The sequence below is a fragment of the Labeo rohita genome, chromosome 7 (assembly GCF_022985175.1).
Source record: "Labeo rohita strain BAU-BD-2019 chromosome 7, IGBB_LRoh.1.0, whole genome shotgun sequence".
In the NCBI taxonomy this organism is placed as follows: Eukaryota; Metazoa; Chordata; class Actinopteri; order Cypriniformes; family Cyprinidae; genus Labeo; species Labeo rohita.
The window spans coordinates 40540378-40556941 of NC_066875.1; the positions used below are offsets into that span (position 1 = coordinate 40540378).

Genomic DNA, 16564 nt, shown 5'->3' on the forward strand with positions numbered 1-16564 from the left:
ACATCGGAGATTCCATGACTAAACCTTGCATGCCCAATGTCCTCCATGATTGTATAACATTCTTTTTTAAAATGCAAATAAACAAACAAATTTTTATACTTATCTACTAACAGTGCCGTGAGAAGCGTCTTATGTACATACTCCATTTTTCTGTCTATAAGACAAATGTAATGGATTGTGCATATAACACAACTAACTAAAAAGTACAAAACAAACAGGCTTTTTTTTTAAAATAATAATGACAATAATGAAAAGATATGCTGGACAATAGTAATAATAATATTACTTGACAAGAGTTGCTGTTTCCATTCTGTCCGAAACACTCATAGACTTGCAAATGTTTCTTTTGTAATTTTTTCCCCTGGAACCAACCACAGTTCTTTATCCTCCCCTTCTAAGTTAACTTTAACCTACCAGTCTAGAGTGTAATAGTACACTCCGTTTTGAGTTACAGTATCAAATGACCCCCCCCACCCCCATAGCCATAAACACCATCGCAGATAAGGAAAAAGTGAAAATTCCGAAAAAAAGTAAGTATTGGACTTGTGATCTTCAGATGTACGTGTATTATCAGCAACCTGTTTTGATCTGGACACATTTGCTTTGATATAAAAGCGATTGTGTAAGAGTCGTGTGCAAGATTTACTTAAAATCAGTTCATGGGCACAACTGAGTTGATTTGCATGAATTTGATTAAACCTTGTTAATCTTAGTAGAATCCTGAAAAAATGGGACTTACACCAGTCGAGCAACTGAATGGGAAAGCACTTTTATATTTGCTAATGATCTAACATCAGTGTAATTTTTACCATTCAAAAGCTGTATATAAGACATTCATAGATTTCCTTATCAATGGCAAATCAGTTTTATTACTCTTGCTGGGAACAACGCCTCACTATCACTCCCACACTCTCATTTATATTTGCTATTAAATGGGAAACTGGATGCAAACTTCACTTTTATATGGTGTTTGCATATAAATGTGTCTTTTCAGCAGGCACCTTGAGTTTGAGAAGACAAAAATGAACATCAAATGGTTTTATGCCTGGACTCAAGGGCTCAAAATATATGTAAAGTGAAGCCAGGAAACGAGTTTTAACAGCAAAATGGAGTACAACTACCAAGTGAAATAGTGGTGTGCCATGGATTAACCTCACACACAAACAAGCGGTTGCGTGTCACACACATTCCAAACTGTGGGACACGTTTCAAAAGGAGATGTGGCAAATCGATGTTGTCTGAGGCCCCTGTTGAGAAAAATATTACTTAAACTTAATCTGGGTGATACAGAATTTATATCATGCAATAAATATCAATCAAACACACAAATCATTGATGTCAATGTGATGTCAGTATGACATCAATTTGACGTCTTAACCATGACATTGATTTGAAAGTGAATGTCAAACACATTGGCCTGCATATACATAAAAGCAATTTCAGTGTGAGTATTAACTTCATATTTTCACCCTATTACTACTGGAAGAAATTGCTGTCCAAACTGACTTCAAAATGATGTTATACAGCATCTTGATCAAGTCTTGACTAACATTTGACATCAAATTGATATCAACTGATATCAAGGTGCCGACTGGATTAGAAGTAGGGTTGGGTAATGAAACCCCCCGGTATTTACAAGACTGAATCAGAGAGCAGATCCACAAATAAATCTTAGAGTTTCACAAATTAAATTAACAAACAAAATAAAATGAGATTTGCAAATAAAAAACATGTTCAAAAATATGTTTTATAGCATGAATAGATCTTTGCCTGGCATTCATTGTGTATGGCTTTCTGTGCATTTTTAGATACTCATACTGATGGCAACAGCTAGTTCACTGAGAAATCATTCTGATTAAGTCTATTTCTTCTTTTCTTCCTCAAACCAGCTCATAAACCAGCTTAGAGGTGCATTACCGCCACCTACTGGACTAGAGTCATTTTAGTAACACCCTTGGGCAACCATTTTATAGACATGTTGCCCTGCTGTATCTTCTTGAATGGGAAATGGATAATTTACAAAAACATATGTCAAAACTTAATGAAACTTTACCGGTTGGTCCAGAAAATGTGCGTGTACTTTCTAAAACAAAATATTCCTTGATTTGCTCTTTTGGTTGATTGACTTTCTTTCCTCCAGCAGCCATATTGCAGTTTTGAGTCTGTCTTCTCTTTCATGGTTGTGTTTGGCTTCTCTTTGTGATGTACCTTCTGTTTAAGCCTTAGGCCTGTGTGGTATGTCCTAATTTGATACTCAGAGTCTAAGATGAACTCATAGCCTAAATGAACACATACATACTAAGATTCACTGAATATTAAAAAAAAAAAACATTATATGGGAATTATAGGGGCAAGTAATGCTAATATCCCCCTTCCCCCTGAAACTTTATAAACCGTTTGTTATAAAGTTTCAAAGCAATACCGGGGTTCTTGGTAAATATTCATGTTGAATTTTTTTCTCAAATATGAAAAATGATATGTAGTACTTTATTATGATATTGTAAAAATGTTTATTTACACACACAAATTATTTATCTAAGTGTTTTGACGTGAGATAACCGACCCACATTATTTCCTCCCGTTCAGATTGGTCAAAGTGTGCTCTTTGCGGTCAGCTGCAAAATGTATCTCAGCATGTGCATTGGTCTAACATTGTGGTCTTTGCACAAAAGTGATAGCAGATCCTCACTTGTTTCTGTTTCAGGATGTGTGTTGTGCTGACCTGATTTCTGTTTAGATGTGTTTGTGCTTGTGCCACCAGTGACCTTTAACAATAAATGTACCCACAGTAGTGCAGGAGAAAACTGCTGAAGCATGCACATCGGTCAAAACAAGCTGCAAAACACTATTAATAGAAGTACCACTAGTACATGCCAGATTCATTTTAATTGCTTTTCATTATGCTTTTAAAATACTTTTGTTGTGTGGTAGCTTGTTTCTGTGTTGTCATAGAAACACTAAATGATGTTTGCCTGATGACAGGTACAAATGAATCGTATTAATTGCAAATGTGACTCTGGACCACAAAACCAGTCTTAAGTAGCACAAGTATATTTGTAGCAATAGCCAAAATTACATTGTATAGGTCAAATTTATTGATTTTTCTTTTATGCCAAAAATCATTAGGATATTAAGTAAAGATCATGTTCCATTAAGATATTTTGTAAAATGTCCTACTGTAAATATATCAAAACTTCATTTTTGATTAGTAATATGCATTGCTAAGAATTTCAACAACTTTAAAGGCAATTTTCTCAGTATTTAGATATTTTTGCACCCTCAGATTCCAGAATTTCAAATAGTTTTATCTCTGCCAAATAGTGTCTTATCCTAATTTATTCAGCTTTCGGTTGATGTATAAATCTCAATTTCTGAAAAAATTGACACTTTATGGTCCAGGGTCACAAATGATTGAGTGTGAAACTCTTGTCTTTTCTCATTTGACTTGCATTAGTTACAGGCACTTAATGAAAAAGTTTTCCAAAAAAAAAAAAAAAAAAAAACAAAGACAACAACAACAAAAAACAAAACAAAAACAAACAAAAAAAAACTAAACTAAAAACACCCACCCACACATGGAACGAGATTTTGAAGAATGTTGTTAACCAAACAATACTGGTGCCCATTTATTACCATTGGACAAAAGAAAAAAAAAGAAAGAAAGAAAGAAAAAAAAAAAATGATTACAGTGAGTAAATGATGACAGAATTTAATTAATTAATTTGTTTGTTTTTATGTGAACTGTCCCTTTAAGCAGCTTGAACAATGTACCAGTAGCCATCACAAATGATAAACATTAATCACCATATTTTGCCGCCATAAAAAAAATGAACATTCTGTCATCATTTAGAAAATATCCAAACCTATATAACATGAAAGAAGATATTTTTAAGATTTTTGGTTCCCATTGACGTCCATTGTAATTGTTGTCCATACAATGGAAGATGACGGGAATCAAAACTGTCTGGTCTCCAACATTCTTTAAAAAAATCTTATTTCATGTTTCGCAGAAGACAGATCGGCATGAGGGCAAATAAGTGATTGCATTTTGTATGGAGTATCCCTTTAATTTGTTTGGACACAACTAAGCAAGTTGCAACTAAGCGTAGGTTGTTTTAAAAAGAACTTGAATCCCCTTTCACAACACTGTTAAGCTTCTGTTTTTGTTGAAGTCCTGTGCAGTTGGATTTACAGTTGTATCATTGTATTACATGTGTATCAAGACAAAAAACGTGTTTATGCAAAATCTTCAATGAATTTATCATAATGGTTTTCATTTATCATATGTAACAATGAATGAAAAATAATCAGTTAATATAAATTTACTTTATCAACAGATGCAATACAGAGTCCTAAATGTTAAGTTTCCAAAAAATGTTTGTTAAAACTATGTAGACCAGAGGTTCTGAACTGTTAAGCACTTATGGCCTACTCAACCAACCACAAAAGTCTCCACAGACCCCCTAAACTTAACTGTCTGTAAAAGTAAACTGACCTACACAAACAAATGACTCCAAACAACAGAAGTTATGTACATTTCTTTATACTGCACATCTGTCAAAATGCAAAACATAAAGATACAGAACTGTTTGGTGACCTTTTGACCTCTGGTTGTTATATTACACAATATGTAACATAAGAATGAAAGAATGGAAAATATGCATATTCATATTCAAATCACATTTCACAACTTGTCTGAAAATAATTTTTTTTTTTTTTTCACATGGATTAATAATATCTGTCCTGAACCAAATATCTGTTAATTTGGGGGCCTGGCTTTTGTATTGTGTTGACTGCAGGAAGTCCACTAGGTCAAAGAACTGTTTATTCGCATGGAAACGTTAACGAGGACAAGGGGTGTCAACTAAAAGTCGACGGAGAAGGTATATATGATTGTAACTTGGCCAATAAGAACTTGTTTCGTAGTTTGGACAATTTGCATACATGATATATTGAAGTTTTTTTCGGTTTATATGTCATAATTTCATTTTGTTCTCAGGAAAAACCGCTCTGATGCCAGCTCTCAAAATGTTTGCTCTGCGTACATATATTCTTATATCCTGCATATCATGTAAGTAATCTGAATTTGCACATATGCATATTATCATTTGTTTATTTTGTATTTTTGTAGCTTTTTAAAATTATTTAAAAATATTTTCAAAATAGTTTATTACATAGCATAATTTTAGAATATTGAATAATATTGGAGTTTAAAAGTTTGAGTGTAAAATGTGAAAATTTTAAATGAAAAACACATATGACTTTATATTCTTAGTATTTTGTCCCTCTTTTGCTTTAATGGTAGCAGCACTCGAGCTGCTCATATCATATTTTCTAGCTTGATTTAAAAGTGATTTTAAGAACAGTTTGTGATTCGGCGGAAGAACATCTGAGCATCTGTGCTTATTATTAAATTAAATTTTATTCAAAATGTTCATTCAAAATTCAAAACTTTTGTTTACTAGTTTAATTTTACACTAAATGTTCATTATGCCTCAGACTTTTAGACTCCACTACAAATATATATACAAAAAAATATGCAAAATGATTGACTTCCCAGGACTCATGAGGGCTTTTCTTTGTTTATTTCAGGTGTATCTATGATCCCCAGTGTTTTTCAGCCGAACGTCTCAATCACAGCACCAGTCGGTGGTTCGGTCATCCTTGAATGCCACACCACTGCTGATCTGGTTGTGGCCTGGTTTTGGCTGAAACAATTCCCAGGAGAAAAGTTAAACCCTATAGTTTTCACATATTACCAGAAGATAAATCTTCAAGAAGAATTTCTCAATGAATCACAACTTAAATTCAAATTCAGTGACAATAAATCTGCATTAATATTCACCAAGATTACCTCCAGAGATGCCGCCTATTACCATTGTGGTGTGCTACTGTATGAGAAGCTCTACTTTGGAGGGGGAACTTATCTGACAGTTAATGGTGAGTGGAAAGCTTGTAATGTAAGATCTGTGACATTTAATTTGGATTAAAAGTTTGTTTTAGTATTATTGCTGCCAGTACTAAAGTATATTATTTTTCATTATAGATGCAAAGCCAGTTAAAGTCATTCAGCATCCCGTTTTGGACTCACATCATGTAGGGGACTCAGTGACTCTTCATTGTTCAATCTTTGGTGAGAGTTGTTCAGGAGGACAGAGTGTGTACTGGCTTAGATACAAACCAGGAGAGGCCAATTCAGGATTCATTTACACTGATGGAGACAGAAAAGATCAATGTGAGAAGACCTCTATGACTGGATCAACTGTACAGAGCTGTGTGCACAAAGTCCCCAAAAACCTCACCAGTGATGAAACATACTTTTGCAGTGTGGTCACATGTGGAAAGCTAATCATTGGAAATGGAACTAAATTGATGGTAGCTGATGGTAAAGCATACTTTATTGCTCACATTGTTTGTATTCTGGCAAAAGATTTCCTAAATCAGTGCTTAGTTTTCAGAGACCTAAAAAATAATGAAACAGACAAAAAGTTATTTTATTATTTCCATTTGAATGTTTTATATTTAGATTATAAAGTTAAGCTTTTTTTCTCCAGCTGCTCCCCAGAAAACAATGGCCTATATCATCACACTGCTCTCTGCTGTATTAGTGATATCAGTGATAGTGAATATAATCATGGTGCTGTTATGGAGAAGAGCTACAAACAGAGGTAAGCACATAAGTTATTCAACTCACAAAATTACATTGTCAAAAAACTTATCATCTGAAAGGTGAATAAATAAGCTTTCCATTGATGTATGGTTTGTTAGGATTGGACAATATTTGAGATACAACTGTTTGAAAATCTGGAATCTGAGGGTGCAAAAAAATCGAAATATTGAGAAATCGCTTAGCAATACATATTACGTTTTAATATATTTACGGTAGGAAATTTACAAAATATCTTCATGGAGCATGATCTTTACTCTATCCTAATGTTATGTTTTATTGGCATAAAAGAAAAATCAATAATTTTGACCTATACAATGTATTTTTGGTTATTGCTACAAAAAAACCCGTGCTACTTAAGACTGGTTTTGTGTTCCAGGGTCACATATTATCAGCAATTATCACCAGAATGATATATATATAAAAATATATTGACTTTTTAAATTTCTTTTCATGATACATTTTTAAGGTGTTGACCATGTACAGTCTACAGCCCAGGTAAGCTTTATACTGTTACATTATAAGTAGCTATAGGGCGAAAGTGCATAAACTTCACCTGTCAAATAAAAGTTATGAACATTAATCATTTAAGATATTTATGAAGCATCCAGAATAACTGTACTGCTTATACATACAGATATATCTTTTATATCTTTTATATATGTGTGTGTGTATGCATGTGTGTATGTGTGTGTATAAACAATAACAGGACTGAGTAATGTTAAAATTATTATTATCATTCTCTTATTAGACTGCAGACATAGACTCTGAAAATTACGCATCGCTGAAGTTCTCTTCACACCAGCCTACACAAAAAATGAAAAGCCGCAAAGAGGCAACCTCTGTTGTCTATGCGTCTGTTCGTCAAACAAGAAGCATAAAACAATGATTTCCTCATTCTTAATGCTTGTCATTTTTTAAGTGTGCATAAGATTGACTTCAGAGAACAGTTTTTTTTTGTCTGTAAAGATTTTAAATGAAGGCCATATCATGTGGTCTTACATGAACACTGGAGCATTCAGCTGCAAGACAGAGTTCTGTTTTTTTTTTGATCTTAGTGTGGTTTACAGTTGACGTGATGTGATGAAGAAGAGATGTCTGTTACTGTCTTTTTTATGTTGTTGTCTTAAAGGGCAATAGGAGTGTGTGGTCATCATGTAATTCAATGTCTAAATTTTACACATTAAAACATGGGGAAAAAAAAACAAACTAATTGTGTTTACATTAACTTACCATTAAATTCAGCACCATGGAGAGGGGCAGCATTTTGCAAATGAAGAAAAAATCTTTCAGTTTAAATTGTTTGGCATCAATGGTCAAATATCTGTGTACTATTAAAAAATAACCCAAAACTGACCCAAACATGAAAAATGTAGAACTTGTAGTTGGTATGTATTTTGTCTTAATCATTGTTGCAGCATTATGCAAACATACAGAAATGTACTACTAGTCACCTCCAGGTGATGGCAGTCAGATATCACTAGTGCACACAAACACAGATGTACAGATATACTCTTTTTACACTATAAAAATGTGTTAAAAATACCATATATTAGCTTCCATATTTGAACATATTAATCATTATATAACTTAATCATCAAATGTTTTTCTTCCTCTTGTAGACTGCTCTGATGTTTTAGTATCATCATACCATATACTTGCCCCACAATATCAGATTCATTTTTTATTATAGGTCATATATCATAAAATATTGTAACATATTTATTGATATTTTTGCATGGCTTCACCCTAAGCATGTCTCTAGAATTCATTCATCTGGCCTTCTGGCAAGACTGGACGTCTACTAGTTGCAGTTGTTCACATACTATACTTAGCAGCTTACTTCAGGAAACGGGCAGTAATTCGTGCATGCAGAGAACCAATAGAGTCACATGAAGTCATACTCTACCTCAGAGAACAAACTGATTCATAGACTCAGCACCTCATGTAGCCTGAAGTGCAGAAGACCCAGGAAGAAGATAAAATGAATAATAACATCTACATGATTCTCTTTCTCTTTCTTCACAAAGTCTGTAAGTAAAAAATAAAACGTCATATAGTCATTCTTTGATTAATCATCTACATGTCATTTTTGAATAATATGTTAATTATTTTTCCAACAGGTGAATATAATTGCAATGTTGCTCATTTGGATCAAGTTTTAACAGTAAAAGAGGCAGGCAATGTATTGTTACCATGTCTTATTTTAAATGATCAGTTACACCGAGCACTATGGTACAAACAAGTTCTTGGAGAGAAACCTGTCCTAATAGTGTCATCATATCACCGCTCTCAACCAAATGAATTTTCTCCTGACTTGAAAGAAACTGACCGTTTTCATGCAGTGCGAAAGGATGATAGTTTTAACTTAACCATCCTGAGGACTTTGAAATCTGATTCAGGCACGTATTTCTGTGGCGCTGCCTTTGCCAATGTTATTTCCTTCAGCACCGGAACTGTTTTGCTGGTTAAAGGTGAGAGTTCTGATATTTAAACTTAAAATAGACGATTCCATTTATTGTCAATGTTAATTATTTTTTTCCTTATAGGTGCAGACCTCAAACCTGCTGTTATTCAACAGCCTGTGCTTGATGTTTTGAAGCCAGGAAACAATGTGACTCTGCAGTGCTCAGTAGAAGTGGAGATGTGTGAGAAAGGAGTACAACTAGTCTACTGGTACAGACGCAGTTCAGACACAATCCATCCAGGAATGGTTTATACTCAAGGAGACATGAACAGCGAGTGTGGAAAGAACTCTGTAGCCTCCTCTCCTACACAGAGCTGTCAGTACAACCTTCCCAAGATGAATGTTGGTCTCTCTGATGCTGGACTATACTACTGTGCTGTGGTAACTTGTGATGAAGTTTTATTTGGAAACGGTACAACGTTGATCATTGAAGGCAAGTGCATTGTATTTTATGTTTAAGAAGTATTATTTTTTTAAGAGAGACATTTTTTTTTATCCAAAACGGCTTAAAAAGTAGTAGAAGCAAGCAATTTAATATATGATAAATATATGATGAGATAGATTAGTCCAAATGCTATTTTTTTTTTTTTTAATTTGCGCTTATTATAGTGTTTTTGTTTCTTGAACTTTTTGTATTCAGATGCGTGACATACTTCTGATTTATAAAGTTCTAATAATATTAATACTACTACTAATTGCATTTTAGCTTTAGACCGAAATAAATATAAATAAATAGGCAAATACAATCAAATAGTTAGTAGTATGAAAATCCCTAACATAAATGTCATGCTCTTCATTATCATATCCATGCAGGTTTATAATTTACAATGTTATGTAGCATGTGTATGTGTTTTAAAAGTGACAAAATATTTGTTGAACCAACTCTCTAAATTCACAATATTTCTTGTGTTTCAGATGAATTTAATAGTAAGATGATGTATTATTTTATTATAATTGGCCTTGCAGTGCTGTGTACAGTCAGTTTAACCATCAATATTTTGCTCTATATACCATTGAGAAGAAAAGGTAAGGCCCAGTAATAAAATGTAACAGAAATTGCAATACTGTGAACAGTGTAACTCTTCTCATAATGCTTTATTTGACTTTAAACAGATAGAACACCTCAGCAAATCCAGGCTGCTAATGACGATGCAAAAAGAGTTCAGGTTTGGACAATCAGATGTCTAAATAACAGTTAACTCTTGTAACTTATACAGTGCTGAAAAAATTAAGTGTCTCCTAATTCTTTTTTCTAGTACCGCAACACAGATGACGTTAACTATGCTGCCCTGAACCTTTCCACAAAAAGAGGTCAGAGGAAAAGGACCTTAGAGGATACAACGTACTCTGTACCGAAGTTGCGAGACAAGATCTGAAACTATTTAACATAACATAATGTCAAACTCCAGGAGTGCATTTTACATATTTGTGTCTCTGAAGATCTGCCTATGTTAATCTGTGGTTATTCTGCATTTGTGTTGAATGTGTTTTTTCAAGAAAGGTGCTGTGAGTGTTAACACTTCTGGGAGACGATGTGCACAATTATATAAGCACAACCACATCCTGTAAGGGCGCAACAAGGTGTGAAAGTACTGTGATCGTCAACTTGAATAAACATCTCAACTTTGGGTATTTATAGATTTAGGTCAAGCTTCTAATTCTTCATTTCCAGCACAATATGGTTACTTCCTCTATGACAGAGCATGCCGTGTTGAACAGTGTATCCCATAATGCAATGCACTTAATTTGACCTTCCATTTCCAGTGTTAGTAATGTAATAGAACTAATATCAAAAAATAATACTTAAACATATACTTCTATACTCATTATTTGATCAGACCGACAAGAATTCAAATTTAATAGAATGTGTTTTCAATGAAACACGATATCCAATACGGGAAAATAAGAAGGGCGAGGCTTGATTTCACAGTTTGTGAAAGATGGTAGAAAAGTGTTGTTTTTTAGTTGCAAGGGAAGGCTTGAAAAATAAGGGAGATTGGTGATGTTGAAAAAAGGATAAGTTTAATGATTTATTTCTTTGAATAAAAATAATAAATAATAATTATAAATTAATTAATAAAAAATAATACAAAATTATGAAACAATATAATATATAATGAGGTCACGTGACGACAATGTAGCATTTTAAGCTACTATTATAAGCTACCAGGTGATGGCAGTGAGGGGTCACGGATATAGAAAAACAGACCAGATGTCTTGATTTCCAACATATTATGCTCATGTAAAGCCAATTATATTCACAATATTCTTTTATCACTTATCATGCAAATGCTTTTACATAAAGATTTACAGTAGCAAGACTTCATATGCATTCATTTGAATATTTGAACACATCTGCTGTTTATTTTATGTTCATAAGTTCTTATCCTTTTATAACCTAAATAAAATTTCTTTCAGGGTTTAAAATTGTGGATTTTTTAATCAAAATTGTGAACTAGAATCTAGAAACTAGAATCTTGTTTTTTGCCCCACCCCTGAATATGTATCACTTATGCACATGCTGTTAAGTGTGATATTTTCATTAAAATACCTTAAGATTAAACCGAGTTCGTGTTTTTTTCATGTGTGTGTGTGAGTTCATATGTCATCTACTCTGACATCTACTATAAACAGAAATGTCTGATCTAGAAGCTTATCAGTGCCTTGAGTATAAACAATGCTAGTTATTTTAAGTGTGTGAAACTTCATTTACTCGGTTTAAATCCTGTTTGAGGCTATACATGGATATCAGAATAGATACAAATCATTAAAGATTATATGATAAATGTACCTCATCTGTTAAGCACAAGCTAAACAAGGAAATGGGCAATGACTTGTTAGCTCAGAGAGCCAATGCAATGATGTGATAGTGCTTCCACTCAAAGCAGAGAAAAGGTTTCAGAGAATCTAAGGTTGAGCACTGAAGGTCATATGAAGATGTATGCCATTCTCTTCTTTGTATATGTTCTCTTTTATAAACCATGTAAGTACAAAACTACATTAGTAATGGTTTCATACGTTTTTCTTAACTTATTATTTTTTATTATTTGTCGCTTATCAACAAATGTCTACGTATTATTTTACAGCAATGCAATATTTTGCAAGTATTCAGCAGATGAAAGATGCAACAGTTCAAGTGGGTGAAGATGTGACATTTTACTGCTTTCACCCAAAAGACCAATTGAATAGGGTTATGTGGTACAAACAGACTCTGGGAGAGAGACCCGTTCTTGTAGCCTCTTCATATCACTGGACTCAGAAAAGTGTACTTTATGATGATTTTGAAAAGTCAAAACGCTTTAGAGTAGGTGCATGGATTGGCAGCTTTAATCTGACTATTCAAGAAGCTGTACAATCTGATTCAGCTATATATTATTGTGCTGTTTCTTTTTCTAACATTGTCTACTTTGGAGCAGGGACTAATCTAGTGCTTAGAGGTGAGTGGGCAACATTAACACTATATATTTTTTTAATTAATGACATTTGACAGTCTCAAATTCGTTTTATTCATTTAACAGGTTCTGAATCCAAAAGGATTCATATTCTACAACAGCCTCAACCTAGAATAACATCATCAGATGGAAATGTGACCCTGCAATGTACAATCGAAAATGACCAAGAGAGTTGTGGAGGTGAGCAGAATGTCTACTGGTTCAGACACAGTTCCCATCCAGGAATCATTTACACTCAAGGAAGCTGTAAAAACAGCTCAGTGACAGTTTCTCCTACCAAGAGCTGTGTCTACAGTCTTTCTTTGAGAAACATCAAGCCTTCTGATGCTGGGACTTACTACTGTGCCCTGGTCACATGTACGGAAATTTTATTTGGACAAGGAATTAATCTGGCGATTGACGGTAAGTGTGTTAAATACAGCTTATAGGAAGTTCTACACTTCTTAAGCAGCTTTTTTATGGGTGATGAATCTATGACTTAATTTCAGCTTCTAGTGTATTGTACAACGCTAAGACAAAATACATTTATTTTTAACATGTTGCACTGTATAGTACTAAAAGCGTAATTAAAATGAAAAAATGAAATTGCATGCTTCTTTAATTGCATGCTGTATGTAGTTCCAGGACACAGCATGTGATGCATTCAGTTGTGTGTTACTTGTTTCAGATCAATATAAGGACCAACACATCTACATTTTAATAGGCCTTGCAGCACTGCTGACCATAAGCTTCATCAGTAATATTCTACTTTGTGTGAAAATGCAGAAAGGTAACGGCACACTTTAATGCAATTATATATAATACATCATATAAAATACATGAAGATGTACAAATATGCACAGTTTTGTATTATTTAAAACCTTCATGTAAGATTTATTAAATTAATTAACACAATTCCTTTTAACCTGTATGGGAAACTATCAACGTGGTACTAAAAATCATCTAATGTTTTATCTTATAACAGGCAACACATCGCAGCAAGTTTATGCTACAGATAATATAATGTCAAGTGTACAGGTTTGTATTGCATGGACAGATTAAATTATATATTAAAAGTCATGTATTTAGGCAAATGTGATCTAGATGATGTGCGTCACTTAATGGAAACTTTATTAATCATTTGTATATTATATATTATTTTATATTATATATTACTTTTATTAATTATATTATGTATTTTATTTTAGTACAACAGGACCTCTGATTTGAATTACGCTGCCTTAAAATTCACAAACCAAAGCTCAAGACAGTCGAGAGAGGAGAGACAAAGACCGACCGAGTACTCTGGACTGAAATTTAAAAACTCTGTATTGTAATGCTGTATAGTTGCTAATCAGAGCCACTCTGAATATCATGTGATGTTATCATGTTATGTTCTGAAATAATTTGTTTTGGGGGTGTACTAGAACATGCTCTCATGCTTGGTGGTTTGAAAAAACATTATTTTTCACATAATTTACATTATTACAATATCTTTCTCTCCAGTCTGGCACAAATGGCTCAATTTGTTCCAGGTTTGATGAAGGCCCGCCTTCTGAAAAATGAAATGTGTTGTGATTGGTTAGCTGTCCCAGTGCGTTGTGATTGGCGAACAGCTTAGACGGTGTTTCAGTACTGCCACGCCCCTTCCCAAAGCATAAAGTTCTGCCTACTCCATTATAATTAAGGATATATTAAGGTATAGGTGACGCTACAGTAGTGTTGGGTCCTGTCGTCAGCCTGCGAGATCACAGATACATGATATTATCATGCTAATTTATTTAATTATTTACATACTTAGTTTCATTGACCGAAACCTGCTCCAGCATAAGGCTTAAAGCAGCCTAATGTTTTTAATATGACTTAATTTGTATTTAACATGACAACAATTGAATAAAAAACATTGTAAGTTACTAATTACAGTATAATACTTAAATTTCCTTAGTTATTCAAAAAGCAGCAGAAATCGAGCAAAGTCTAGTGCAAGTTTAATCACTTTAAAAAACACACGCGTTATATGTGAAGCTATCTACACTGTATGATGAATAAATCTCTTAACACACACTGCACATGTCTGCGGCATGTTATGGCTCCGACACAGCCACCAGAGCTGATTGCGGCCACTCTAGTCAATGCTTGTGTTTACACCAGCCGCACAGCGGCATGTTGAAGTGTCCCAGAAGTGGCTCTCTGCACTGCATTGCTAAAGTTAGGCTAATCCCCCACCTCATCCCTACCCATCCCCCAACCATTCGAATTTCCATAGGGGGGATTTAATTTAATGATATTCTAATGGGCTGCGTTGTGACATCATAACACCCAACAAACCCAAACAACGCTGTAGTCCAAAGGAACCATTCGTTGTAGTTCTTAGTTGTAGTTCTTCATACACACCACACACTTTAAAATTCAAAAAGTGAAAAAGCATAATAATGTGCTTTAGTGCTGATGTTGTACTGTATTATTTGAACAATATGTCATGTTTGTCTTATTCTTTCCATTAAAAACAGAAACAGACCACCCCATGCTCTGTGTATTTCATTTTCAGAGACCACTGCAACATGATTAGAAAAAAAAAAAAAAAAAAAAAACACAAATCTGTGCTAGATTTTATTTTGAATGTGAATGGTGACAGGATCTGATCAGTGTTTGATAAGATCAACACCACAAACCACAAGGTCACACCATTACTGTGGTAAGATTTAATCAGTTTTTCAAACTGAACTGAAGGGCTTTAGATTTTCAACATGCATGAGACTGTCTGCAGTAACTTTGGCCTATTTAACACCTACTCAGCCCACTTTCTTCCTCCTCACTGTGTGGTGCAAGATCTTCTCATGATTAGAAAATAGTTGCAAAATATAACATCCACCAGAAAAACCTCTTCATTTCACTAAAGTCCAGCTTAAAAGTAAGAGACGATGAAATCTATTTGAAAGTGGTCAGGTCAAACACGTGTGTCAAACTAAGACAGGGGCTGAGTGAATGAATGACATCATATCCTGCTATGTGAGTGACAGGAAGAAACCGCTTAGTGTAGAGTGGAAACTGCTGAAGTGAACATCAGCGGATCAGCTTTATATGTTGTATACTTGCAACTTTGATCAAAATATGTAATTTGATTAATAGAGAATACATTTTTCTTAAACAGATTATGTCTTGTGATCATTAACTACTTTATGTACGCTTAGTGTAGATAGATATAAGATATAAAAATATATATAAATATAAAATAATGTAAGAAATAAATATGTATATCTATATATCTATGTATATCTCTATCTATCTATCTATCTATCTATCTATCTATATCTATATCTATCTATCTATCTATCTATCTATATCTATCTATCTATCTATATCTATATATATATATATGTACATTGTACGTTTAGTGTATATGTGTATGTATATGGATCTATTTATATTAAGATACAAATAAAAAATAATGTAAAAAAAGTAATTACACAAATCACACACGTACACACGTTTGTTTTTGTGAATTGTGGGGACTTTCCATAGACTTCTATAGCTTTTATACTGACTAAACAATATTGTCTATCCCCTAACCCAACCCTAACCCTAAACCTACCCCTTACAGGAAACATGTTTGCATCGTTACATTTTCAGATAAACATCATTTACTATTTTTAATAATTTTTTAACATTGTTAAAAATGTAAAAAATTTCAGGTTTTACTATCCTTGTGGGGACATTTGGTCCCCACAAGGATATACACACACACATGTAAATGTGTGTACATTGTACACTTAGTGTATATGTGTGTATATGTATGTGGATCTATTTTTATTAAGATACAAATAAAAAAATAATATAAAAATAATATAATAAATAATATAAAAAAGTAATTACACAAATCACACACACACACACACACACACATATATGTAAAGTTGTCAACATTTCATATGGATCACAACCTTTCATCAAAGTTGTCCTAAAACCAAAACAATACCCATTCTTGTCTTAGGACTTTTA

General features: G+C 33.5%; 3 protein-coding genes across 3 annotated transcripts; all 3 read left to right on the plus strand.

The window, feature by feature from the left end:
- The first annotated feature begins 5008 nt into the window (after positions 1–5008).
- On the plus strand, positions 5009–7801 carry LOC127168784 (uncharacterized). Its single transcript, XM_051115859.1, has 6 exons — positions 5009–5071; positions 5593–5940; positions 6047–6385; positions 6555–6668; positions 7137–7165; positions 7419–7801. The coding sequence occupies exons 1-6, from the start codon at positions 5014–5016 to the stop codon at positions 7554–7556; spliced, it is 1026 nt and encodes a 341-aa protein (XP_050971816.1). The 5' UTR covers positions 5009–5013; the 3' UTR covers positions 7557–7801.
- A 769-nt stretch (positions 7802–8570) lies between these two features.
- Positions 8571–11615, plus strand: LOC127168502 (uncharacterized). The gene is made up of 6 exons (XM_051115424.1): positions 8571–8700; positions 8791–9141; positions 9217–9567; positions 10050–10160; positions 10248–10300; positions 10391–11615. Exons 1-6 carry the CDS (start codon positions 8652–8654, stop codon positions 10508–10510), a joined length of 1035 nt encoding a protein of 344 aa, XP_050971381.1. The 5' UTR covers positions 8571–8651; the 3' UTR covers positions 10511–11615.
- A 425-nt stretch (positions 11616–12040) lies between these two features.
- Positions 12041–15070, plus strand: LOC127168531 (immunoglobulin kappa light chain-like). Its single transcript, XM_051115473.1, has 6 exons — positions 12041–12117; positions 12221–12571; positions 12653–12988; positions 13254–13355; positions 13551–13603; positions 13774–15070. The coding sequence occupies exons 1-6, from the start codon at positions 12066–12068 to the stop codon at positions 13900–13902; spliced, it is 1023 nt and encodes a 340-aa protein (XP_050971430.1). The 5' UTR covers positions 12041–12065; the 3' UTR covers positions 13903–15070.
- Positions 15071–16564: the final 1494 nt, after the last annotated feature.

Excerpts from the sequence above, each read along its gene's own strand:
- LOC127168502 (XM_051115424.1), top strand. The coding sequence starts at position 8,652 with ATGAATAATAACATCTACATGATTCTCTTTCTCTTTCTTCACAAAGTC. Across the intron at positions 10,161-10,247 it reads TATACCATTGAGAAGAAAAG|ATAGAACACCTCAGCAAATC; the intron begins GTAAGGCCCAGT and ends GACTTTAAACAG. Across the intron at positions 10,301-10,390 it reads ACGATGCAAAAAGAGTTCAG|TACCGCAACACAGATGACGT; the intron begins GTTTGGACAATC and ends TCTTTTTTCTAG.
- LOC127168784 (XM_051115859.1), top strand. The coding sequence starts at position 5,014 with ATGCCAGCTCTCAAAATGTTTGCTCTGCGTACATATATTCTTATATCC. Across the intron at positions 5,072-5,592 it reads TCTTATATCCTGCATATCAT|GTGTATCTATGATCCCCAGT; the intron begins GTAAGTAATCTG and ends TGTTTATTTCAG. Across the intron at positions 6,386-6,554 it reads TAAATTGATGGTAGCTGATG|CTGCTCCCCAGAAAACAATG; the intron begins GTAAAGCATACT and ends TTTTTTCTCCAG.
- LOC127168531 (XM_051115473.1), top strand. The coding sequence starts at position 12,066 with ATGAAGATGTATGCCATTCTCTTCTTTGTATATGTTCTCTTTTATAAA. Across the intron at positions 12,572-12,652 it reads GACTAATCTAGTGCTTAGAG|GTTCTGAATCCAAAAGGATT; the intron begins GTGAGTGGGCAA and ends TTCATTTAACAG. Across the intron at positions 12,989-13,253 it reads AATTAATCTGGCGATTGACG|ATCAATATAAGGACCAACAC; the intron begins GTAAGTGTGTTA and ends TACTTGTTTCAG.